Here is a 26157-nt window from a genome sequence, read left to right as displayed (position 1 = left end):
TATTGTTCGAATATTTTCCAAGGTACTCTGTTCTCATTGCATACATTCAAGAAATACTTAAGAAAGCAGACTTGACTTTAGGAGATGATGAAAGTTCTGTATATCTTTCGTTCCAGTTTCAAATAGCAGAACTTTTGAGACAGATATGCTTAATGTATGACAACATCTCTGATTTCACAAGATATGATGACGACCATGACCCCGAACACGGTGAAGAAGAAGTTTTACAAACATCCATTAAGACAGGAAAGGTTTTAACTCAAAGTCTCATTATTGACACCAAAGATGGCGAAGTGGACGTTCTTCAAGAGCTGAAGAAAAATACTTCTTCGGGAGGTGGTGGTAGGCATGAACTTGAAATAAATGAGATAGAAGAGAAATTAGCCGAAAAAGCAGATAAAAACCATGTTCATTATATAAGTTCAGACGAACAGATTATAACGGACTACCATGGATATTTAACACAGGATGAACAAATAAGCACTGAAGATGTTAATGAAAGAAGATATAAATTCATTCGTGCTGAAGGTTATGACATACGCTGTACTGTACAGTATGACACAGGTAAAGCACCAGAAGCATTTGGTTATAACAATGAAATTTATGCTTCATACTTCTTTGTTAACGGTGTATTAGTTGAACCAAGATTTACTTTGAGAGTTAAGGCAAAAATAACTTTTGAAGATGTTATTAAAAGTAAAGCTGACAAAGATGAACTTGACGCAACGAACAAAGTTTTGAAATCTCATAAACACAATATCTCCGATATAAATGAACTTCAAGCTACATTAAATAGTAAAGCTGACAAGAACCATACACATGAATCCTTCACTAGTGTTAGAGCAGACGACATAATATTGAACTATACCCTTGGTTCAAGTGCACTTTTAGAGAATCCAAGTACAAGCGTAAAAGATACACTAAACTCCTTAAATAACAAATGTATAAATATCGAAGGTCATGTCAGAAACTTTGAAACATATGAACTACCAGCAATGTTAGATAAGAAAGCAGATAAAGAACATACACATAACTCCTTCTCAACTGTTGCTATAGAAAGTATTGAAGGAACGGTTGGCGGAACTGGTGGGGATGCATTATATTATAAACCTCCTAACTTTCCACAAGGTTTAACATCGAATGAAAACATAACAACGAAGAAAGACATTAGCTGTAAAAATGTTTATGTCATGGATGATGAAAATAATGTTAAATTCACTGCTCAAGATTTATATGATAAGAAAGCAGACAAAACAGAGCTTCAAACATTAAAGACTGAAATACTTCAAACATTATATCCTGTTGGTTCTTTATATACATCAATGAATTCAACAAATCCCGCAACAGTTCTGGGTTTTGGTACGTGGCAGCAGATTGTAGACAAATTCTTATACTGTGCTAACTCTTCAAAGCAAACAGGAGGCTCAAAGAAAATTAAAGAAGCAAACTTACCTGCGCACACTCATACAGGAACGACAAACTTTTCTGGCGACCATATACACTCATTAAGAGACCACCCATTATACAACTCAGACTATAAAGCTGGCAATGACGTTTTATCTCCATCTTATAACAATTCAGCAAAAAAGACTTTTCGACCAACTGAACCAGGAGGAAATCATTCACACACTTTCACAACAAATCCAACAGGCTCGGGTGAAGATTATATGCCACCATTTATGACGGTTTATGCATGGTACCGCGTTCAATGAACGCGCTTGAGCCTAGACCCTTTGGGTCAAGGCTTACCGTCTTGAATAAAATCTTTAACTTTACATAAATGAGCTTGAAAGAAGTATTCGAATCATCACCGTGGAGGTCATTTAAGAAGTTCAATGAAGCTGCAAAGAGTTGGGGATTTACTAACAGAGCTGAAGTGAAAAGGTTCTTTGACAAAAATGTTGTACATCAAACAAAAATAAACCCTTACGACTACTTTTTACCAATTTACTCCAACACAAACGACGCATACCAATTTGACACTCTCGTTCAGAGTAAGAAAGGAAGAAAGCCACCATTCCTCATCTTCATTAATGTTAACACTCGCAAAGCATATGCATATCCAATGAAAAATAAAGGAACTCGTGAAGTGTTAAGAGTTTTACAAAAGTTTGTAGCAGAACATAGCCCAAGTACTTTAACATCAGACCAAGACGGTGCATACCTCAGCAATGAAATCACAGATTTTCTCATTAAGCATAACATAACTCACTACACTACTGAAGACCATAACCATAACATACTCGGCATCATAAACCGCTTCATAAGGACTCTCAGAGATTTAAATCAAGAGCGAGACTTTACCGAAGAAACAATGAAACATTTTCTCGAAGTATATAATTCCTCAACACATTCTACAACAGGACATACACCAAATTCAATGACACAACAACAAGAAGAAAAGTATATACAAAAGAAACGAAGCCAAACACAAAATATCAGAAATTCAACACAATTTACCCTCATTCCTGGTACAAAAGTTCGTGTAGTTCTTGACGACAAACCGTTGACAAAGAAACGTTTAAGGTTAAGTAGAAACTATTATATCGTAGACTCTACGCAAGGTAATGGATATCTTATAAAAGCTGCCGACGACTCTATTGCGTTTTATCCTCGTCATAAATTAGTCGAAAGTAGTAATGGCAAACTTGCTGAAACCATTGACGAAGCAAAGCGAGGAGTGGTTATTGAAATACTTGGCTACAACATAAACGATGACATTTATAAAGTAAGATATGAAGGAGGCGTTGAAGATGTTATACCATCTAAGAACTTGAGAGAGTCGAAGCCAACACATCTGGGACCATTAGAGCGGGAGTACTGGAAAGACAAAAATATGCCAGAAAGAATAAGAAAATTCTTATGAACTAAATATATTTTATGTCTGAAGTTAATTAGTTAATAATGTAGCGGATGAACTGCAGAAATAAATTTTATCGTTAATGATTTCATGAATGTTTTCAGTGTCACCACGTCACCATGTCACCAGGTTAATTAACTTCTCTTAAAAATGATGACAACATGACATTTTGACAACAGTCCAGGAAATTTGATGCAGCCAAAAATAAAGTTAGTTTTAAAATTATTTTTATTTTTTTTATTCCTATATAAATGACAGCAACAAACAACAACAGCAACTTTATCATTTCTGATGAAAAAGTTATTGATTCATTAGCTGAGGAATTAGTTACGGCAGAAACTAAAACCCTCAACGAAAGAATTGGTGAAAACAAGATTGATTTACATAACTACCTCAAACACGATGGAGGAAGAGGAAGGAAAACTGGTATGGCTTTATTAGTAAATAAAATTTCGAATTTAACGATTATAGATGTTGATATCAATAAATCGTACAATGATGAACTTAAAGAAACAGTTAGAAAAGATATTTTATCAAAACTTTCGGATAAAGATGTTATCGTTAAAACCGCTTCAGGAGGTCTTCACATTTATTGTAACACTAATTTCTTCTATTCAGTTTCGAACAGAATGATTAAATGCTATTCCTGCAATGATTATGATATTGACATAATGACTTCTATGGATGATTCAAAGCGTTCATTAGTGGTTATGGCTGATTCAAGAGTTCGCAAGAATGCAACAGAACCAATCAATACATACTCATTCATTCGTGGAAGTTACGATTCAACATTAACTAGAACAGTGAATGATATATTAAATGATTTGAATATTAAGGTCAGAGTTGAACAGAAGAACGAAGAAATAAAGACTATCATGAATGAAAACAAAGATGTAAATATTGACGATAAACTTGCCCAGAGCATAGTTGATGGCATCAGTGATTTTGAAGTACATAATGACGGTGGAAACATGAATTTAGAAAAAGAAGTTACATTATTCACACTGTTTCAAGCAATTAATTCGTTACCTAATCATTTAATTAATGAAGCATACGATAACGTTTATAACTTCTGCAGTTTAACAGAAAATGCTAAAAGTAATTTTGAAAAAGCACGTAGTAGATATGCACATTTAATGACTTCTCCATTTGTTTTGGTGAAGATTCTAAAACTATACCAAAAAGAATATTATGATGAATACGTTTTACCTTTATTACGTAAGCCAAAAATAACATTTGATATAAAACTTGATGACTCGTTTTTGATAACAGATATTAGACGCAAGGCTGAAAATCATCAGTATAAAAACAGTTCTGAAGTAATTGAGGATTTATCACGTGTAATCCGTTTTGTAGATTGTGGAAACAAATACTTCATTCAAAAGGACTATAATATCCACGACAAAATGAATCAAATATCATTCGTTCTTCAATCAAACATGAAAGAGTCACTTAAAATGATTAAATTATTTAAAGAAGAAGGTAAAACCATAACAGCATGGGACGTACTACTAAATCAATTGTCTTCATTAACCGTTAAGGGTGTTTGCTTTAAATCTGATTCTCCAGATGTTTTCTCAACGTTTCAAGGTTATAAATACAACGTTCTCGAAAAGCCTGATTACTCAAAAATTGAGATGTTTATGGATTTCATTAAAGAAGCCATTTGTGATAATAACGATGAAGTGTATAAATACCTTCTCGGCTGGATTGCATCAATGATTCAACATCCTGGTATCAAGAATGAAACAGCAATTATTTTGAAAGGACTTCAGGGAACGGGTAAAAACAGATTTACAGACATTATTTCTGAACTTCTCGCTGGTTATTCATGTAAAAACATTACTGAAATAAGTGAGCTAACGGGTAATTTCAATTCAGTAGTTGAGAATAAAATGTTTCTTGTACTTAATGAACTCAAGAATGTAGGTGAAGACAGACTCGCAAACTTCAACGCTTTGAAATCAATTATTACGGATAATGAGATTAGAATTAATGAAAAGAATCAACCCAGAATAACTGCTCAGAATGTTGCTAATTTCATTTTCGTAACTAACAACGTCTACCCTGTCAAAATTGAAGTTGGAGACAGAAGATACGTAGTTTTAAGAGTTAATGGTAAATTCAAGGGTCAATTTGATTACTTCAAGAATTTAATGAATTCATGCACAAAGGAATTTTATGATAATTTACTAACATATTTTATCAATTACGACCTTTCATCATTTAATATACGAATCATACCGATGACTGAAGCCAAACAAGATTTAATAGAATTATCAACAAATCCTTTAGATGTATGGATAAATACACATTATGATGAATTGTGTGCAGGTATGACGTGTAAAAATGCTCTATTCTGCAAACCATCAGACATGAAAGACAAAAACTTTCAAATGAGCATTAAGGATAAATGTGAAAGGAAACAAAGAAAAATAGATGGTAAACAGACATGGTGTTATGTTTTGAAAGAAGAAATGAAAGGATTATATAAACAGGTTGAACCAAACGATAATGAGGATTCATTTACTGATGATGAAATACCTGTAAATGAAGCTTTATAAAGTATGATTGGAATTTATTTTTGCATTAATCCTGCTGTGTTGTCAAAATGTCATGTTGTCATCATTTTTAAGAGAAGTTAATTAACCTGGTGACCTGGTGACACCTTCAGTTATTCAAAAATAATTCATAAATGCCTTCCTCCTTTCGCACCTGTTGTCAAAATGTCATGTTGTCATCATTTTTAAGAGAAGTTAATTAACCTGGTGACCTGGTGACCTGGTGACACCTTCAGTTATTCAAAAATAATTAATTATTGAATAACCTAAAAACCATTAACGATAAAATAACTGATAACAAAATTTTATTTTTATATAAATGGATACCCCACAAGCTCAAAATTTACCACGAATCATAACAAGGGAGGAAATGATAAAAATGATGCAAGAACTAATTAAAAACAACAAACCACGAAAACCGAGAAGATGCGGTTATGCAGTAATGATGGAAAGAAGAACCCAGAAGGGTTCGGGAAGAGGAATAAAAATTAAATTTGGATAGAGTTTAAAAATTCATCTTTATTAAATTCATCTCTTCCAATCAATTTATTTATTCTATTAAATTCTTTTATTTTTGCTTCACTCAGTTTAAGGATTGAACGGTAAGTTTCTAATTTTTCGATTATTTCTTTCCTCTCTTTATCGTTTTCAGCCCCACCGCATTGCGGCTTCTTTTTGTAATAGCATATTTTTGATTTAATTCTGTTTAGTTTCTTTTTATATTCATTGTCTGGACTCTTGGCTGCTTTGTTGTCACTCATTTCTTACGAAATAAAAAAAAATAAATATTATTTAAATATAATGGAGTAATAAAATAAATCGGAATTTCTATTAATTTATTGTCAACTTCAACTAATGCATTGCCGTTAATATATCTAACAAATTCAGCTATTGTGTCAAATCTTCGTCTTCTTTTTGTCATTGATTTATCAGTTTTTCCATAATCGAGATGAATCAAAACTTTATCCCCTTGTTTAAAATTCATGAGCCCCGAATTAATTTGTTCACGTTTAACATCATTCAACCTTTCCATTTGCTTTCTAATATATTCCCATTCTTTTGAAATATCATTTTTCATTTCCACTGGTTTCATGTTTATAGTTCTATGCCATGTATTATTGTAATAATATACTAACTGTTGTATGATGGAGTCATGATTTCCATCCCAGTATATCTGACCGTTAACCCCTAACGCATCTCTAAGAGTTCTCATTACCGCATCAACTATTTTATTATGAAACGTATATGGAGAGGATGAAAAGAAAAAATTAATTTGTGGGAAATAATGAGCCATAGCTGCCTGAAATCCTTTATCACCATCACCCCTGATATTATCTACTCTTTCATGATCTAGTAAGTATTGTATAGCCCTTCTTGTTTCCTGTTCTGTTTTCCCTTTCACTGGAATGCAATATAAATATCTAGTGTAATGTTAATGGCAAATAAATAAGTAACGTTTCCTTTTGAATATTCCAGATGATCGATTTCGTATGAATATGGATATGAAGCAAATGAAGGGCGACTAAATTTTTCCTTTAACGGTTGAATTTTCGGGTCAATTGGTTTATTTAATATCTTGAAATCCTTTTTAAAATCTTTTTGCTTCTTTAATGTTTGAAATGGATATAATAAAGTGAATGATGAAGGATTAACTGAAGGAGGAGGTATACCGTTGGAGGTTTTGGTATTGCAAGTGGTTTAATTTTATCTGCTTTGATTTTGGATGATGAAGTTTTGGATTTCATTCCCCCCTTCATTAATTCTGGATGTATTCTATTCATTTGTTTTAAATATGCTGTATATAAAGGTTTGATATACTTTCCCGCTTCGAGTTTATGTTGAAGGATGAATTCCAAAAGTTGATCTTCATTTAAAAGTCGGGCTGAATATGGTTTAACTAATGAATCATAAATTAAAGCTTGTGCTTCATTTATGGTCTGAAGGACCTGGGTGTTTTGCGGCTCATGATTATATAATTTATATAATTCATCAATATCTTCTTCTGTTAATACTTTATTTTTGAAATCTTTCAATTGTTTAAGTTGTGATTTAGTTTTTCCTTTGTATATTCATTATTTTTAATTTTGTCTTTAATTTTAGAAATTATTTTATCATGATATTTCAAAATTTCATTTTTATAATACGGATAATAATAATCCACATCATCACCCGTTATATTTTTATTATATTTTTGGAGATATAATTTTAATTCATAATAAGTAAGAAAATTTTGATTAAGTACTAAATCATAAATTAAATTTTTTAAATCTGCGCTATTCATTTATATAAAAATAAAATAAGTGTTTTAAGGGTGCCCGCCTCTTTGAATCATAGTATCAAAACCATCATTAACGGTTCCATTTGTCTCTTCTGTGGCATTTTATTAAAAATAAAATTTTAAATTGTATTAAATAAATGGCATACAACATCCATTTTCACAACATACAGCCTTAGTGTGTGCTCCTGTTAATGCAGTCTTACCGATTGTTAAGCGAGTCATTGACCCGTTTTTAAGTTGTAAATTAATATTCTGACCATCAAATATCACTTTATCATTTATTATATCCAAATAATTTTTAGGTGTTAATTGTTTATTTTGTCGTAAACTAACACCTTTCATTTTTGTGCAATCTTTTTAAAATCACTTCCATCAATTGAACCGTTGAATGATGTATAACACTTAGGGCATAAAGCAACCATGTTATCACCTTGTTTCTCAATTGCTAAACCCAATAACTTCTTCTCATGTGCTTTTTCTTCAGCTTTATTCTTTAATTTGGTTTAAATTTCTCATCAAAACAAAGAAATCAAATGGTGAATTTGAAAATGTTTTTATCATAAAATTGTTTATCGGTAACAATTGCTTGAAATGCTTGAGTGTTAGGAAGATTTGGGTCGCCAGCGATTGCCCAATAAGATGAATCAGTATCACCTTCAATGAAATGAAAACGATTAACATCCATGCATTTATACATAAAATCATAAATGAAAACCAAATACCAGTATTTAGCATTATCTAAAGTGAAGAATGCCTCTTGTAAACATGTATCACATCTATAAAATCTATCTTTAAGCATCACTTGATATGTATCTTCACCTATTTCTCTTATGTTTTTAAACTTATTTGACATACATGCAACGCGTGCCTTCTGTGCATTCATTATTTTAGTCTTTGTGTAATTTTGTGTATTCATTGCATCGTAACCATATGATCCATTAAGTGAAATCTTGCAAAATAAACTTTTTCCTTTATTTCCTTCTAATTCAGCCTTTTGTCTTTCATTCATAAATTTGTTCGCAAATTCATTAAAACAAGTGTTTTTAGTAAATGTTAAAATTGATTGAATGTCATCAATGATAAAATGAAATCTGTCTATTAGATACCAAAGATAATAAGAAGAAAATGGTTGATATTGGTTGTGTGTTGATGCTAACTGAGTTAATTTCCTCTGTTTCTGGTCAACCGGTAGATTGTTTGATTTCATGTAATTATACATAAAACTGCCAATTGTTTTTTCATCTGTGATAATATCTAAGTTTCTTATTATCGGTAAAAAGTTTATGTAATCATTAATGTATTTTTCATCAATGTGACCCTTTACTTCAGCCACGAATAAAGTATTTTTCTTCTTAATTATTCCCAGTGCTTTTGCTTTCTTTGTTGCTGTATCACAAATGATAACACCATTCAATCTTCCCGGCATATACATTTTATGGTCAGTATATTGAATGAAATCATGAGGATTAGATGAAAATGATGAAGGATATAATGAATTAAAATCAACACCAACGAAATGAGTCATAATGTTGGTGGTGTCCTCATTTGATACAGTTTTAGTTTCTGGATTATATGCAAGTTTATTAATGTGCGTGATTCCTTTAAGATTTACTCTATGTTGAACATTTGATAAACCACCAGTAATTCCATTACGGAGAATGTGATAAGCTTCAACTGAATCTAAAGTCATTGGTAAATTATTTTTTAATGCATAATTTCTTAAATTGATTCTTAAACGTTGAACATCTTCATCTTTATTTGATTTTACGACATTGCAATAACAACACATTAACTGACAATTTTCTTTGGTATGTGGTTTTTCATTATCGATTCTATCCAATGTTGGTTTATTTGCATATGTAAACGCTTTACCACACATTTTGCATTTAGATGAAAGGATTAAATCGTGATAGTATTGAAAATCATCCATTGAAACATTATTTTTAGTATCCCTTTCTGCTTTTTCATCTTGTTTCTTATATGATTCAATTTTATATTTCCAATACTTTTTCGTTAATTCAAAACTTGATTCTATCTCTTCCTCAGGATATTTTTCATTAGGATTAAAGTCTTTATATGCTAAAGCGTAACGAATCATTGAAGCATTCGATGATAAAGAAAGATTATGAAGCGTGTCATTTTTATAAACAAATGTTTCTTCAATAATTTTATCGATTGGGTCAATCATAATTTCAACATCTTTATTGCAATAATGAATAAAATATTCTAATCTATTCTTAAAATTTTTAGCATCATTGAGATATATTTGATAATCACTATCTGATATAGTTTCTTGGGTTAATGCTGAATAAAATGAATCTTTCGTGAATGGTTCCTCTTTATATAATTCTTCTTCGTAATTCTCCCATGTGATGAATTGATAAGGGAAAAAGGATTTAACACGTGATTTATTGTTTCCGAAATCTTGAGTGAATTGGTCTAATGTCCCACCCGCTATATAATTTCTGATGTCAATAAATCTCAATTCATATGGAACGTTTGTTTTCTTTACAATGATTTGCTTAAATTGTGAAGCTGAACCCAGCATTGATTTTATTTTCCATTTTGCAGTGTTTAAATCACGAAGAATTAAATTTAAATCAAACTTTCCCGAATTAAAACCTATGATATTCATTTTATTGAATTCCTCATCTAGAAGTTCTTTAAATGCTTCCTTCTGTTTTTCATTTAATGTATGGGACAAAGTCCCCGCCGTTTGCGACTTCAATAATTCATTGTATTGACTCATATTTGATTCAACAACTAATGAACAGGTTGAAAATAAAAACTCAATCCAATCAGAAATAAAAGAATCACTCGAAGTTAAGCAAAAATTCCTCGTATATGTTTTATCATTTAATTTAACCGTTGATGATACCATGAATGGTTTTAAGTAAGCGTTCAAAGTTGCACACTCAGAAAGTTGTAATTCTTCTTTAGTCTCTAATGTTTCGAAGTCAAAAGTAATATAATATCTTGTCGGTTTATAATATTTCTGCAAATTGTGAGCTAATAACCACTGATATATCTTCTGTTTCGTAATATGTGGTGCATATGGTTGCTGGGTCTTTTGCAATTGAACGTCTTGAATTAATCTTCCATTATTTTCTTTACATTTCTCACAATGCTTTAAAAATCTTCTTTGGTTTTTCCTTTCTGGATCATCACGGATAGAATAAACTTCTTCTTTACAATATGGACAAACTCTATAGCCGGTGAGTGCTTCAACGTCTGTTATTCTGTCAGCGTGAAGTGTTCCACATGGACTCTGTGTTAATAAAATATTTACTGTTTCAAATTCTGGATCTATCATTATTGATTCCACTAATGGAAAGTCTACCTTATTTATGTCCACGTCTTCTGGTTGAGGATCACAATAATAGAAATCAATATTAACATTTAACATTCTCGCTAATCTCTCACTTTCTGATGAAATGTCAAACCCTTCATATGCATCTATTGCTTCATTTAAATAGCTTCTACGAGTTTTAGGATTAGCACCATCAGGAATGTTATAGAAGCGTTTAAATAACCTTCTACCTTCTGCTCTAATTTGATTATCATTCATTTTAGCTGTTCCGTTTTTGTTCATTTATGTAAGAATAAAAAATTAAAAAATAAATAAAAATAAAGTTTATTTTTTAAAGCCCATAAAATGAATTAAGAACACATAAATTTTTATCATCCGCGACGTGACGAATACATTTTAATTTACTCAAGAATGCGTACCCTGATACATTAAATCTAATTCCTGTCTTATTTAATTTCACAACTTTGAAAAGGAATGTATGAATAGCTATAAAATGATGAGAAGATGTTTTATGGGTTGCTTCCATTTTTTCTGAAATAAATGAATAAATATAATGCTTATACGTTTTCATATCTTTTATATTCTTAATAACGAATGGTATAGACCTTTCCACTTCATCTTCCTTCGGTGCTGTTCTTTCATATGAAACATTATTGGTATCTTCAATAATGAAACCACAATCACACAAAATTTTATAGGTTCCAATGGTTTCTTTTGATATTTTATCTAATAAATCAAAAACTTTATCAACACCTGTGCATTTATTTAAATAATAATTTGTGTAAATATCATGATCTTCTTTCTTAATCGTATTAGTTGCATATGTCACGTTTTTAAGAGCTTTTTTGAATTTTTCGGAATCTAAAGGTGGTGAAAGTAGGATACAGGGGTATTCTTCATTATCAATAAATTGTAACTTATGTTTACGAATAAATTTAGTACCTTCTTCTGAAAGTGTTTCGTCTATTTCACCATCTAATAAATTTTGTGTTGATTCTGAGACATAATTTTTATATCTTTCTTCATGAGATTTCTGAACTTCTGATTCTGAAGCTGGGATATTCATTAAACCCTCTACTTCATTTTCATTATATTTTTCAACTTCTCTTAATTCCTTAATTTTTTCATCTATTTCATCTCTTATTTTTTTCAGTCTTTCAATTTCACTGTATTCATCATCTTTAATCCGTTCTTCATAATATTCAGGGAAAACATCAGGTTCTTTAGGTTTTTCTTCTTCAGATGTGGGATATAAGAAATTTATAACATCATCTTTATTCATTTTTCCATCATAATCTAAATCATTTAATAACTCCGCGAATTTTTTACAATTTCTTAAATAATATTTATCAACTTCATAACCCACCTCCTCTAATATATCCTTTATTTCCTCGTTTGTGAATCCTAATTTTTTAACGTTGTTAGTTTTGACGCTCATTTCATACAAAATAAAAAAATAAAATAATAAACATAACTAAGTTTTAATTTTTCGTAAGACATGAATTTCTAATTTCTTTTACTCGTTTATGAGGTCTTTGATTATGACTCCATTGATTCCATTCAGGATTTAAACAATGTTTAATTAATCGCGGAATATCTGACATCATCTATATATAGCTTCTTTTATAAAAGATAAATTATTTTAATGATTTATAAATAAATATATTTTTATTTTTTATTTCATTATGTTTGGGCTGAGTGTAAATGTCTTACAATTTTGAAAATTTTTTAAATCTTGATTTATTCAAAAACGTAAGAATAAAAACCATAAGAATCATACATTTTTTACTTCATATGTTAAAAAAAATGATACAAAATCGCTCGATATTGTATGAATTCTTACGTTTACAAAAAAAGTCACTAAACCCGTCATATCCTACTACTTGCAATATGAAATATAGTTTTTCTGCATTTTAGCTTATTAAAAAATGATGAGAATGATTTAACTGTTTATAATTATTAAAATGATGTGTGTGATATTTTCATTGAAATTAATAAGGTAAAAAGTGACATTTTTTAAAAAATTAAAAAACTAAAATCCTCTTGGATATATGCTGTTAGGTATTTGCCAATATTTTAATCATATATAAGAGGTATCTGAGCATATGATTTTTTAAAAAAATTACTTTGTTTTGTTATATATAAATATGGAACTAACTAATAACAATCAATAATCAACAATTAACAATTAAATGAATGTTATTATATTTATGGAAAGTGAATAATGTAACTAATCAATAACAATCAACAATCAACAATTAAATGAATGTTATCATATTAATGGAAAGTGAATAATGTAACTAATCAATATCAATCAACAATTAACAATCAACAATCAACAATTAAATGAATGTTATCATATTAATGGAAAGCGAATAATGTAACTAATTAATAACAATCAACAATTAACAATTAAATGAATGTTATCATATTTATGGAAAGGGAATTATGTAACAAGCTAATATTTATGATATAACGGTTATAAAAGTGATATATATGATGTGACGGTTATAAAAGTGACACACTAAGAGTGGCAATTCTAAATCAAATTTAATTTTATATATTTTAATATATGAATAAAATAATTTTTATTAATAAGAATAAATATAATTTTTTATTAATAAGAATTTTCACTGTCATCTTCAGAAACTGATTCTTGATAGTTATATGCCTCGCTATTTTCATCCATGCTATCAAGATCTAAAAGATCCCATCTTTCAGCACCTCTACGTAATGGACGTCGGCACAAAAGTTTATTTGTAAGGCCTGCACACATTGCAAAGGTGTGATGATAAAATGTTAGATCACCCTTGATTTTCAATGGCCATTTACCACCAATCACTCTCCAGTATTGTTTGAGTCGAGAAAAATAATTCTCGACAATGATTCGATTACTGGAGAGTTTTCGGTTGTATTCCTTCTGATCATCTGTTAATTCTGTATTCCTTTGACGTTTAAAAGGAATTTTTGCCCATGGTATTATATCATTAATACCTTGATATCCTGAATCTGCTAATAAGCATGGCTCTGTCTCAATTTCTGCATTCATTCTTTCTTTTTCTGCTTTTAAGATAGAAATGAATTTTTTGTTTTTTTAAATAATCTAAAATCATGTCTTTTTCCACGGATTGGTTTCGAAAAGTGAAGTAATCTTCCTTTGGGACTGACAAAACATTGAACTTTGACACAACACATTTTATGTTTTCCAGAGTAATATAAATTTTGATCTTTTGCTCTTCCAATTTCTTGTACTGTAGCGTCCAAAGCTCCAAGCATACCGGGATATTCGGTAGATTTTTCACTTTCGTCCCACCGAATATAGGGTCTCCATTTGACAAAGTCCTCACCAATTTTTAAACCAATTTTATTTATGATATCCATTACAATAGCTCTTGTATGTGTTTTTTTGATTCCAAATTGTGCTCCTAATTTCTTTAAATGAACCAGAATGTTTCAACCAAGTTAATGTTATTAGCAATCTCGATTCCAATGATACTCTAGTGTGTTTATAATGATTGTGTTCAAGAGTATTAAAATAAAGATGTAATAAATCTCTAAAATCTTTGCATGTCAAATTTGTCAATTTTGTGAGACGATTATTTTGTTGCTCCCTTAAAATTTCTTCGATCCTAATTTTTAGTGGTTCTTTGATCTTTGGCTCTGGTACATCATTTACAGGAACATCAACAAATGATTCCATATATTCTGCTTCTCTTTGGGTAAAAAATGAAATTGGATCTGTTGGATTGATTTCATTTTCTGAAATTTCAGATGAAGTCGCAATTTGAATGGGATTAACCGCTGTCACGTTTTCCTGTGCTGGAGGAGGAATTTGCTCTGTTGCAGCAGGTTCCCTTTCTGATCTTGAACGGGCACAGTTGCTGTAGAAGTTTGTGTTGGAGCAGGGTTTTGTACAATGCTTGAGAACTTCTTGGTGTTTGCGAGTTTCGAGTTCCTGATGCTTGCGAACTTCGAGTACTGGATGTTGTTCTTTGTCGATTGGACATTAATGAAGTGATAATTGTTGATTTCAAAAATTTTATTTATTTTATAAAATTGATACTATATTCAATTTTTAAAAGCACAAAGATGTTCGGCCATTTATGAAGCATTGAATAGAATTTCGACAAGAAAAAAAATTATTATAATTCTTGTATTGATAATAAGATTTTGCAAACAATTAAAATTATATGGAGTATGATACAGATTATCTTCCAAATACAGCAAAAATATATAAAATCGATTTATTAATAAATCCAAGGCGTCTTCAGGCTTAAAAAAAGATTTTTTCGCCTGTAATGTTTATTATTATCTAATAACTTATCTTATTTTCGCACATATAATATTAGTAGATTAGTACAAATAGTATTTGATGGATACTAGTTGAAAATACCATTTTAAAAAAAAATAAAAAAAATACTCATTCCTAAAATTATTTTTTATTACTAGGATATCATACAGTGTTTCATTATTTATAATCGAGTGGGGGACAAACTCGCCCATTGTCACTTTTTCATTAACCTTAAACTTGTAATTTTCATTATTTTTAATTAACCTTATTTCTTTCCCAATTCCTGATTTATTTTATTCACTTACTATTAAAAGTCACATTTTAATAAAATATAATAATTTATTTATAGCATTTTTACTATACTGTAATAAAAAATTAATTATAATAAATTAAATGTTTATTAAATCAAATGTTTTCTTTGCAATAATATTTTTAATGTTGAGTAAACAATGTTGGGATCAAGTGTATCATTTTTCAGACCTTTCTGAACAGCTTCAAGCATACTGATGCATTCGACTTTTTTAAATTGTGTCATTTCTTCGAAATCTCTTGTGACTTTTTTGATAACTTTAACACTTCTCTCTGAATCCAAACCTTTAATTTGCAACTTAATCAGGAATGAAGGAACAACACTGGAATATAACTCGATGACAAGTTCATCGAGTCGAAGATTTCGCCTTTCTGGGAAGTACTGGTGCTTCAAAACCTTGAAATGTGATTCGGAGATGTTGTTTGTTTCATCTCCTTCATTTCTATAGCGAAGCATCCACCTGTCAAGATGATGGCGCCACTGTCGGTCAAAGTATTCACGGGCAGCAGGTTCCTCATTTAAAATTTCTTCTAAATTGTTGTAAACTTCATCAGGATCAATTTCTTCCTCTTCAGAACCAAAGACCAATAACTTCATTAAGTTATAGAAAGTTTCGAAGTTGGAACGATCTTGAAACTTTTCAGCCTTTCTCATGACAGCGCGCAACACATGAACGCCACACCAAATGATCTGGCATAAGGGGATGGCTGTTTCAACAGCATTTGTGATTTGAGGTGCGCAGTCCATTGAAAAATAAGATGGTTCGCGATTGATGGAGCCAAAATATGCTGTGAGACAAACTTGTATATTTTCACTTGTGTCGGGCCAAACGAAAAAATACAAAAACGGAAAAACAATTGATTCCGCGAATTTGCCAGTGACGGCATAAAATGGTATGCGAGAGCGCAAGAGCTTATAAGTGGAATCAATGTGATAAGTTTGTATTTGATGTGAAAAAGCATTTGCTTCGAATGGGGCGTAATAGAAAATCATACGATCTGGCTCGTGAATAAACTCGATGAGATCATCTGGAGAATGACTCTTAACCATGTCGACAAAAATTGCAAGAGTTAGTATACAAGTCTTGGGTACGGCGGCACTGCGTTCCACTTTACCCAATACTTGTGAATTTGACACTTTACAAAACCGTTAACGTGTATTTTACAACACAAACGACAACACTAACTTAACCTTAAATATTTACAAAGCCGCCAACCACTTCACTTCACTAACGAACTCACTAATGTAAAAATAAACGTTCTCACTATCGTTCTCACTAACGACTTCACTAATGTTCTCATAAATTTTCCTCAATATCTTCATCATCAGTGTTAACCCTATTGTAGTCATACTTGAAGCCATAAACTTTCTCTAACTTCTTAACGTACAATTTACATAACTTACCTTCGTCATCGTATGGTTTAATGATATAACTATTTCTATCTTTATAAACAGTCAATGAAAAGTCAACTGGTCTCGGATGTATTTGAAAGAACATGTTATGCTCAGGAAGGAAGAATAAATGTTTAAATGTATGTTTGTTATATGTTTTGATTTGTATGAGTTGCTTTTGTTCTGTCATTTATATAAAAATAAACTTAAAAATAAAATAAAAAATAAACTTAAAAATTAATGATATCACCACCCGCACACGTATGAAAACATAGCACAAAAATAAATTTATGTTAGAATGTTAGATCTAACACGTTTTCTAACACGTTTTCTAACCTTGTGAATTCATTACTTTATAACTCTCTTCCTTGGTTTCTTTTTAGTTGCTTTCTTCACGTCTGTCTCCAGCTTAACTGTCTTTCTTCTTCGTCCGTAATGATACCAGTTACTTCCACCAGTCAATGGGTCAAATGGTCTTTCGTAAGGGTTTCCATACATTCCATAGGGACCATACGGAAGAACTACTGGTGGAGAAGAAACATTTTCTTTAGTTCCATCGACTCTATTTAAATGCATTGTTTCACCTTTCATCTGGTCATTAAAGTCTTTTGCATGTTTTGCAAACTCATCGTCCTTTCCTAAAGCATTTTCTGACTCAGTCGCAACCAAATTGGATGCTTTATTTATGAGCCCTATTTTATTTAATCTTAACTTCTTTGCAACCCAGCCTCCAATCTTTCCTTTATTTGCATCTAATGTCTTCGAAACTCTTCCTCCACTCATTTTATTTACTGCGTCATAAGCCCCAAGTGCTTTTGCTCCAAATGCTAATGCTTTTGTTCCCATTGCGCCTAAAGCTGCCCAAGCTACCATTTACACCATATTAAAATCATCTCTCTTCAATATTATCTCATAAAAGTTCTCTTTACTGGAGAAAGTCAATGAAACATAAACATTCTCATTCATAAACTTCTTTCTTATCTCATCTATACGCTTCAAAATGTCTGAACAATTGCTAACATCTTCTACAACAGTTATTTCATCATGAATGACCTTCAAGAACAAGCTCATTTAATATGCTATTAAAATCATCTCAATAATGAGTCCATCCTTTCCATCTTTAGGTAGCACAACATCTTTCATTGAAGAAGGTTCAACAAGTCTTATATTAAACTTACTGACAAAGTTTGTTATACTATAATGCTTCGGCGGCGAATACATATAGTTTGAAAGACATAATATAGATTCTTCAGCAAATTCACTTATACTGGATTTTATAACAATGTTCTCACGAGACCAAATACCACCAATTGACAATCTTGTAAGCAATCCTGCTGAACCTTCTACTGTAAACGTCGATGGTAACATTCCACGAAGGTCATCTATTGACATCGTTGAGTCACTGAATTTAAATATTTTCTTAAAGCAATCGTCATTATCTAACCATGCAATAGCTTTGAAGTTTTCATTCGAATATACATCTGCTTCATTAAATGTAAAACCTGACTTCTTTGCAGAGACGACTTTAAAATCTATTGCATTTGTTTCAAAATTATATACTATGGTAACTTCTGAAGGTAATGGATGTCCTTCCGCAGTCAGTTGTTCTCTCACTACCGTTTGAAGCTTTGTGTTAAAAACTTTCATGTCATCTCCTGTGTCTAGGTTCACATACACAGCAATAGGAAAACTATCTTGCTTCTTTGTCTCATCATTATATCTCAAACATTAAAGTTCTTCAATAATATTGTCCTTCCTGCTGGAATACTTCTAACTTGTCTTATTTCAATAGCTTTCTCACCTCCTACATACTCTACCCAGTGTCTTGGATATTCATAAGTATACTGACTTTCTTGAATTTTGGTTGGTTTCATCATAACGTGTTCATAGTATATCTTTATACTCTTGTCAGTTAGACTCGGTGCTATGTTCTGAATATTTCTGACTTGCATTTTTAATGGAGATAAAATGAAGCATTTAATACATGACGTAGATGAAGACATGAATGAAACTACAGACAAACTTAACTCTTCTCTTATTCTTCCTTTCAGTAAGGACTATGAGTTCTGTTCAAATGGTGTTTATTTCTATTGTGGAAAGATGGGTCAGGTAAGACATTTAACCTCATTCGTCATATACTCATAACAGAACGTTTAGGAAATGACTCATATTATGACCAAATCATTATATCAGCAACTTCAGACTCTATGGACTCAACAGCGAAAACATTTATGTCAAAAGTTCAAGCCTCTGTCGTTAAAGTTCCAGATAGCGAACTCATTGAATTTCTTCAACGTTACATTCGACGTAAGAGAAAATTATGCTATTGTAGAGTTCATACAGTCAGGAATGCAAAAGACTTCTGAGGAGATGGAAAGAATTATTGACAAACACCACTTACGTCAGTACTCAGGAGTTTACGATATGAAACGACTGACAAACTACATTCTGTCAAAACTTTCAAAATACCCCTTCAAAAAGTATCCTTCAAACACTCTGCTCGTTTGTGACGACTTCGCCGGAAAAGGTTTAGTGTCAAAGCCTGACTCACCATTAGCTAACATCATTACTAAAGTCAGACATTACCACTTAACTGTAGCAATACTTATGCAAACATGGCGTTTTCTTGCTTTAAACATAAAACGTCTCATAACTGACTTCGTTATCTTTCAAGGTTTCTCACGCTATGATATTGAACTCATTTGGAAACAGTCAGGTATAACATTACCTTTTGAAGAAATTTGGGAAGCATATAAGTCTCTCATCTCTCCTCGTTCATACCTTGAGATTCATATCATGACTAATACCATTAAAGTCAAAAATATTCCATGGGAACGACCAACATTGTTTTAAAGTTTAACCTTCAATTGACTGATGGTAAACAAATTCCATGCATCTCTGTCGCCATTTCTGTTAATATTTTTGCTGTCATTCATATCATCCACTTCCCCATCCGTTAGCTTTTGAGGATATGCGTTAGAATAGCTGTTCTTAAATGAAGGCTTTTCACCTTTTAGCGCATAAACTCTATAACTTTCTGCATACTTTATGTTTGAACCTCCTGAGCCATCATTGACATAAATTTTTATAGGCTTCCACCCTTTGTTCATGTTCCTGCTTCTTCCCTTAGCTCTTTTGTTCAGTAGTTCTACATCTTTATACACAGCACCTGTCTCAGTGAATTCAACAATATTTTCATTCGTTAGCTTTACATTCAAACCCTTGTCGAGTATATTGTTCATTTCATACATATAAAAGGTTTTTATTCTATATGAAATGAGAAGCAAATCCATCTTAGCTGGTGCCGTTAATGTTCCAATTGAACCAACATCAAATGTTGACTCACGAACGACAAACAATATTGTCATAAAGAACTATAGTTCGGAGTGTTTGAAAGAAAAAGAACCAGAACTTAAGTCGGGAGGGCTCAAAGAGCCCATCTTGGCGCATGGCGCCGTGAATTTAAACTCAGCTTCAAACGCTAACGCTACATCAGATGTTAAGTTAGAGTATCCACCACTGGACCAAATTCTTTCAAGAGAAGCCAACGACAACCCTTACACAAATGTTCAAACAAATCCTTCAGATAACGTAGACCATTACCTTCTTCAGTTATATCAAACTATCTTACTCAAAGACGATAAGAAGCTTTTGACAAATCTTATAAGCAAGAACCAAATAATTCTAACAAAGGAGGACCTTGAAAATGTTATATCACGAATAACAGGGAAACAATGTGTCATTGACTATCTCGACCCTGAAATCGAATGCTGTGGTCAAACGCCACCATTCATGAAAATAGGTAACATCCGCATCATTGAAATACCAGGTACTCCAGGAGTTGAGTTTAAGTATAAATATTCGAACGAGTATACAAAACTTTCAACAGAATATAAATTATGTTTGAAATATGTTTTAGTAAATTAAAGCAGTCAGGAGGGCTCTTTGAGCCCATCTTGGCGCTTTGCGCCGTTAGTCAAAAAAATTTCAAGTTAGCAATTTGTAATATCTATCCAAAACTTCTTCAACAGTATCGAACTCATCTTCATAATGCAAACCTAATCTTATTGACTTGGTGCAGTTCTCACTAACACAATATAGCGCTTTGCGCTCGGCGCCTTTGACGCCTTTTTCTGTTCTCTTGACTGACATAACTAACTCATTTGTTTCATCAAACAGCAACAACCAAAGTTCATGACCTAATACATAACATTCATACTTTATATTTTTAGCTCTGAGTTCTCTTGTAAGCTGTTGCATTTAATATTTTCTAAAAAGTCTACTTCAACAGTCATTCGCACTGGTGCCTTCAGTTCTACAGGCTCTCCTTGAAAGTCAACTAGTCTGAATTGCATGTCTTTCAAATTATGAGGACTAATGCGAACCCATTTACCTAAATGAGTTGCTATGACAGGAACGTTTGGAATGAACATTGAATTGACTGCATAACAGAAAGACTTATATTCTACTGAACCTTTACTATTAACTCCTGAAATACCTGTGACATTAGCTATTTTTGACTCAATGTATAAACAATTGCCATAACATACGTATGGAACAGATTTCATCTCAATCGTTTTGTCAATACTTTTCAAAGGAAATGTCATATGGTATGCTCCCAGAAGCAATTGAACTCTATGACTCATTCGTGTTATCTTAAACTCCTTCGCATAACTGAACTTCAAAACTCCTGCAATAAGTTTAACATTCATTAAGTTTTCTCGTTCTCCTTGTTTATTGTAGTATTTATGAGCGCATTTAACACTCCAGCTAATGTTTCCATCTTATATTCTACATTATTGTGAAATCTTATTTCGTGCTTCTTTCCATCTATTTCAAACTCCATGAAATCTGTTTCATCTGTTATAACGAATGAAGCGATAGTATTGAAGTCAACCATTCTGAATGCAAGTGGCTCATTCTGTAGACCTAAGTTTGTTTGTAGCTTTACTGTCCCGTATTCGTTTGGGTCTGTACTTTGCAAATAGAACAACATTTTATTCTCATTAAAATATGAGTATAGCTGCATATGCGTATGAAGCTGACAGAGCTAAACGTTTATATTTTGGTCAATACTCTCTCACACTTACTGACAAATATATTGTTATCAGTGATGGAAATACCGAGAAATACATAACATGGAAGGACTATGAAAAGTTTGACCCTATTTTAACTCCATGTACAATGCCATTCATTGTAAATGGTGAAGTTGTCATGAAGAACGACACAACAGTATATAAGTCTGTATATGAAGCATTAGAATATATGTTGAATTATAATCCCGAAAGATTTGACCCAAGCACTACACCATGTGCAATGCCTTTTATTAAGGACGGTGAAATCGTAAGAGTTCCGGATTCAACGGTTTATACTGCTGTTCAAAACAGTTTACAAAACATTTTAGCGAATATCTTTAATTCAGAAACTACAGAAATAAAATTACCATATATAACAGATGCTAAAGAAATTAAATCAAAAACGACAACATTATTTACGTCACTTAATGATTTAATGACTTATATCATTAATATTCCTGCACCAACTACAGCATTTGATCCAAACTCGACGGTTTGCAGTGTACCTTTCATAAAGTCGCAAAGCGACCAGGGCGAAGCCCATGACAGTTCATTAATTACTTTAAGGGATTCAACAGTTAATGAATCATTAAAGGCGTCATTAATGAAAATCATTGATTTTAACTCATTCACGAATACATATAATTCATTCATTAATGTTTCATATGCTTCTAAAGAAGGTGAGCCAAAAACTATCGATAAAGCGGTGTATGAAATAAAAGCATCAACGACGAAATTGAATTCGTTAACTTTTGACGGTGATAGTTTCGTTAATGACATAACATCGGGGAAAACAATTTTAACGAAAGAATATTTAAAATCTCATGTTAGTGAGTTCGTTGAAATTGAAAAAGAAGGTGGAATTAAGTTCGATCCACTGAATTTCATTTTCAGCTTAGCGAATGCGGGTGTTAGTTTCGCTGAATGGACAACTATACAGAGTGAAATAAATGCAATATGGACGTTTTTGGGGTCAAAAGCGGGAATGGGTGAGCTTGTAAATGCTGCAAGAACATTAGGTGAAACAGGAAATTTTGTAGATGGTTTTAAAAGACTTGTTTCAAATGTTTTAACAAACACAAAGAAATTATTTAGATATACCATACATAACGGACGGATTTTCGAACAGGTAGCAACAAACCCTCCGGTTATGGCTGCGTTGATGATGGTTAGAGATATAAAACCACGTAACGACGGGAACGAAGAACATGAACAACAGGATACTGGTCGGGTTATTCAAGACATTAAAAACGTGTATCCTGAAGTTATTGATTTATTTAGAGGAGTTAATGATTCAATTTCAAAACATTCTATAACCCTCGATGAAGAGAATAAATTAACAGATTATATATTCGTCATTATTGCAGAACTAATGAAGAGAATAAATGAAAAAGGAATTGGTGATATCATTAATGTCAGCGATGTAATGATGAAAAGAAATTTTGACTCATTATTTACAAAACCGAAAACAGAATATAGTCTTTATGACGTAATTACCGAATTAATGAAAAATATTAATGATAATAAGAGTTCTGGCGGAAGAGTTGAATTAGAAGTGAATGATGTTAATGAGAAATTAGCCGAAAAAGCAGACAAAAATGAGCTTTTAGCTCTGAGTGATAAAGTCAAGAACCACGTTCATTATATAACTTCAGACGAACAGATTATAACGGACTACCATGGATATTTAACACGAAGTGATGAAGCGAAGACAAAAAATGTTAATGAAAGAAGATATAAATACATTCGTGCTAAAGGTTATGACATAAGCTGTACTGTACAGTATGATGTAGCTAAAGCACCAGAAGCATTTGGTTATACCGGTGAAATTTATGCCTCTACTTTCTCTGTTAAAGGTGTATTAGTTGAACCAAGATTTACTTTGAGAGTTAAGTCAAAAATAACGTTTGAAGATGCTATTAAAAGTAAAGCTGACAAAGATGAACTTGACGCAACGAACAAAGTTTTGAAATCTCATAAACACAACATCTCCGATATAAATGAACTTCAAACTTCTTTAGACAGTAAAGCCGACAAGAACCATACACATAAATCCTTCACTACTATTAGAGCAGACGATGTAATATTGAACTATACCCTTGGTTCAAGTGCACCTTTAGAGAATCCAAGTACAAGCGTAAAAGATACACTAAACTCCTTAAATAACAAATGTATGAACATTGAAGGTCATGCCAGAAACTTTGAAGCACATGAACTACCAACAATGTTAGATAAGAAAGCTGACAAGAACCATACACATGATTTCTTCACAACTGTTGGTATAGAAAGTATTGAAGGAACGGTTGAAGAAACTGGTGGGGATGCATTATATTGTAAACCTCCTAACTTTCCACAAGGTTTAACATCGGATGACGACATAACGACGATGAGAAACATTAGATGTAAAGATGTTTATGTCATGAAGGATGAACATAATATTAAATTCACTGCTCAAGATTTATATGACAAGAAAGCAGACAAAACAGAGCTTCAAACATTAAAGACAGAAATACTTCAAACATTATATCCTATAGGCTCTATTTATACGTCAATGAACTCAACAAATCCAGCAACAGTTTTAGGTTTTGGTACATGGCAGCAGATTGTAGACAAATTCTTATACTGTGCTAACTCTTCAAAGCAAACAGGAGGTTCGAAGAAAATTACTGAAGCAAACCTTCCACCGCACACTCATACAGGAACTACAAACACAACAGGTAGTCATTCACATTCAATAACAAAAAGAGGTTATACAAATCTTGCAGCAGGTTCGGATAGACAGGGAATGCATAGATATGATATTTCAAGTGACCCAGTAGATTCAAGCGCAGGTATTTTCTGTGGAACCGCAGGAAATCATTCACACACTTTCACAACAAATCCAACAGGCTCGGGTGCAGATTATATGCCACCATTTGTGACTATATTCGCATGGTACCGCGTTCAATGAACGCGCTTGAGCCTAGAATAAAATCTTTAACTTTACATAAATGAGCTTGAAAGAAGTATTCGAACAACATCCATGGAGGTCTTTTAAGAAGTTCAATGAAGCTGCAAAGAGTTGGGGATTTACTAACAGAGCTGAAGTGAAAAGGTTCTTTGACAAAAAATGTTGTACATCAAACAAAAATAAATCCTTACGACTACTTTTTACCAATTTACTCCAACACTCCTGACGCATACCAATTTGACACTCTCATTCAAAGCAGAAAAGGAGGACATAAACCATTCCTCATCTTCATTAATGTTAACACTCGCAAAGCTTTTGCGTATATAATGAGAAATAAAGGAACTCATGAAGTGTTAAGAGTTTTACAAAAGTTTGTAGCAGAACATAGCCCAAGTATTTTAACATCAGACCAAGACGGTGCATACCTCAGCAACGAAATCACAGAATTTCTCATTAAGCATAACATAACTCACTACACTACTGAAGACCATAACCATAACATACTCGGCATCATAAACCGCTTCATAAGAACGCTCAGAGATTTAAATCAAGAGCGAGACTTTACCGAAGAAACAATGAAACATTTTCTCGAAGTATATAATTCCTCAACACATTCTACAACAGGACATACACCAAATTCAATGACACAACAACAAGAAGAAAAGTATATACAAAAGAAACGAAGCCAAACACAAAATATCAGAAATTCAACACAATTTACCCTCATTCCTGGAACAAAAGTTCGTGTAGTTCTTGACGACAAACCGTTGACAAAGAAACGTTTAAGGTTAAGTCGAAATTATTATATTGTAGACTCTACGCAAGGTAATGGATATCTTATAAAAGCTGCCGACGACTCTATTGCGTTTTATCCTCGTCATAAATTAGTTGAAAGTAGTAATGGCAAACTTGCTGAAACCATTGACGAAGCAAAGCGAGGAGTGGTTATTGAAATACTTGGCTACAACATAAACGATGACACTTATAAAGTAAGATATGAAGGAGGTGTTGAAGATGTTATACCATCTAAGAACTTGAGAGAGTCAAAGCAACACATCTGGGACCATTAGAGCGGGAGTACTGGAAAGACAAAAATATGCCAGAAAGAATAAGAAAATTCTTCTAAACTT

At 32.1% G+C, this 26157-nt stretch overlaps 9 protein-coding genes and 8 pseudogenes across 17 annotated transcripts, besides 6 other annotated features; 7 read left to right on the top strand and 10 right to left on the bottom strand.

Annotated features, from left to right (window-relative positions):
• Positions 1-5424: part of a mobile genetic element that runs on past the window's edge.
• On the top strand, positions 2066-2866 carry TVAGG3_0004000 (integrase core domain containing protein family; the record flags this gene model as incomplete). The annotated part of the gene is made up of 1 exon (XM_051219725.1): positions 2066-2866. One exon carries the CDS (start codon positions 2066-2068, stop codon positions 2864-2866), a length of 801 nt encoding a protein of 266 aa, XP_051104711.1.
• On the top strand, positions 3112-5424 carry TVAGG3_0003990 (Prim-pol domain and Poxvirus D5 protein-like; the record flags this gene model as incomplete). Its single annotated transcript, XM_051219724.1, has 1 exon — positions 3112-5424. The coding sequence occupies one exon, from the start codon at positions 3112-3114 to the stop codon at positions 5422-5424; it is 2313 nt and encodes a 770-aa protein (XP_051104710.1).
• Positions 5425-5909: 485 nt separating this feature from the next.
• On the bottom strand, positions 5910-6182 carry TVAGG3_0003970 (uncharacterized protein; the record flags this gene model as incomplete). Its single annotated transcript, XM_051219723.1, has 1 exon — positions 5910-6182. The coding sequence occupies one exon, from the start codon at positions 6180-6182 to the stop codon at positions 5910-5912; it is 273 nt and encodes a 90-aa protein (XP_051104709.1).
• A 119-nt stretch (positions 6183-6301) lies between these two features.
• Positions 6302-7178, bottom strand: TVAGG3_0003960 (annotated as a pseudogene). The gene has a single exon. A coding segment is annotated over exon 1 (877 nt).
• A 1101-nt stretch (positions 7179-8279) lies between these two features.
• On the bottom strand, positions 8280-9224 carry TVAGG3_0003950 (annotated as a pseudogene). Its single transcript has one exon. A coding segment is annotated over exon 1 (945 nt).
• Positions 9225-9621: 397 nt separating this feature from the next.
• Positions 9622-10247, bottom strand: TVAGG3_0003940 (annotated as a pseudogene). Its single transcript has one exon. A coding segment is annotated over exon 1 (626 nt).
• A 1773-nt stretch (positions 10248-12020) lies between these two features.
• Positions 12021-12526: a mobile genetic element.
• Positions 12527-13626: 1100 nt separating this feature from the next.
• On the bottom strand, positions 13627-14058 carry TVAGG3_0003920 (DDE endonuclease family; the record flags this gene model as incomplete). Its single annotated transcript, XM_051219722.1, has 1 exon — positions 13627-14058. The coding sequence occupies one exon, from the start codon at positions 14056-14058 to the stop codon at positions 13627-13629; it is 432 nt and encodes a 143-aa protein (XP_051104708.1).
• A 745-nt stretch (positions 14059-14803) lies between these two features.
• On the bottom strand, positions 14804-15016 carry TVAGG3_0003910 (uncharacterized protein; the record flags this gene model as incomplete). Its single annotated transcript, XM_001298336.2, has 1 exon — positions 14804-15016. The coding sequence occupies one exon, from the start codon at positions 15014-15016 to the stop codon at positions 14804-14806; it is 213 nt and encodes a 70-aa protein (XP_001298337.2).
• Positions 15017-15489: 473 nt separating this feature from the next.
• Positions 15490-15527: a terminal%2Cinverted (terminal inverted repeat of MuDR-5/MuDR-6/MuDR-7_TvMULE4 transposon ID:TVAGG3_0003890).
• Positions 15490-16678: a mobile genetic element.
• TVAGG3_0003900 (MULE transposase domain-containing protein) lies at positions 15701-16660 on the bottom strand (the record flags this gene model as incomplete). Its single annotated transcript, XM_001298337.1, has 1 exon — positions 15701-16660. The coding sequence occupies one exon, from the start codon at positions 16658-16660 to the stop codon at positions 15701-15703; it is 960 nt and encodes a 319-aa protein (XP_001298338.1).
• Positions 16679-17350: a terminal%2Cinverted (terminal inverted repeat of Maverick-1C transposon ID:TVAGG3_0003720).
• Positions 16679-26157: part of a mobile genetic element that runs on past the window's edge.
• TVAGG3_0003880 (protein of unknown function, DUF4107 family) lies at positions 17351-17875 on the bottom strand (the record flags this gene model as incomplete). Its single annotated transcript, XM_001298338.1, has 1 exon — positions 17351-17875. One exon carries the CDS (start codon positions 17873-17875, stop codon positions 17351-17353), a length of 525 nt encoding a protein of 174 aa, XP_001298339.1.
• TVAGG3_0003870 (uncharacterized protein) lies at positions 18074-18394 on the bottom strand (the record flags this gene model as incomplete). The annotated part of the gene is made up of 1 exon (XM_051219721.1): positions 18074-18394. One exon carries the CDS (start codon positions 18392-18394, stop codon positions 18074-18076), a length of 321 nt encoding a protein of 106 aa, XP_051104707.1.
• On the top strand, positions 20279-20847 carry TVAGG3_0003860 (annotated as a pseudogene). The gene has a single exon. A coding segment is annotated over exon 1 (569 nt).
• Positions 21223-21545, bottom strand: TVAGG3_0003850 (annotated as a pseudogene). Its single transcript has one exon. A coding segment is annotated over exon 1 (323 nt).
• Positions 22016-22570, top strand: TVAGG3_0003840 (annotated as a pseudogene). Its single transcript has one exon. A coding segment is annotated over exon 1 (555 nt).
• Positions 23063-23872, top strand: TVAGG3_0003830 (annotated as a pseudogene). The gene has a single exon. A coding segment is annotated over exon 1 (810 nt).
• Positions 24251-25027, top strand: TVAGG3_0003820 (phage tail repeat-like family; the record flags this gene model as incomplete). The annotated part of the gene is made up of 1 exon (XM_051219720.1): positions 24251-25027. One exon carries the CDS (start codon positions 24251-24253, stop codon positions 25025-25027), a length of 777 nt encoding a protein of 258 aa, XP_051104706.1.
• On the top strand, positions 25450-26153 carry TVAGG3_0003810 (annotated as a pseudogene). The gene has a single exon. A coding segment is annotated over exon 1 (704 nt).

The sequence above is a fragment of the Trichomonas vaginalis genome, chromosome IV (assembly GCF_026262505.1).
Source record: "Trichomonas vaginalis G3 chromosome IV, whole genome shotgun sequence".
Lineage (NCBI taxonomy): Eukaryota > Parabasalia > Trichomonadida > Trichomonadidae > Trichomonas > Trichomonas vaginalis.
The sequence above is the reverse complement of the archived record's forward strand: the minus strand, read 5'-3'. Positions and strand labels throughout refer to the sequence as shown.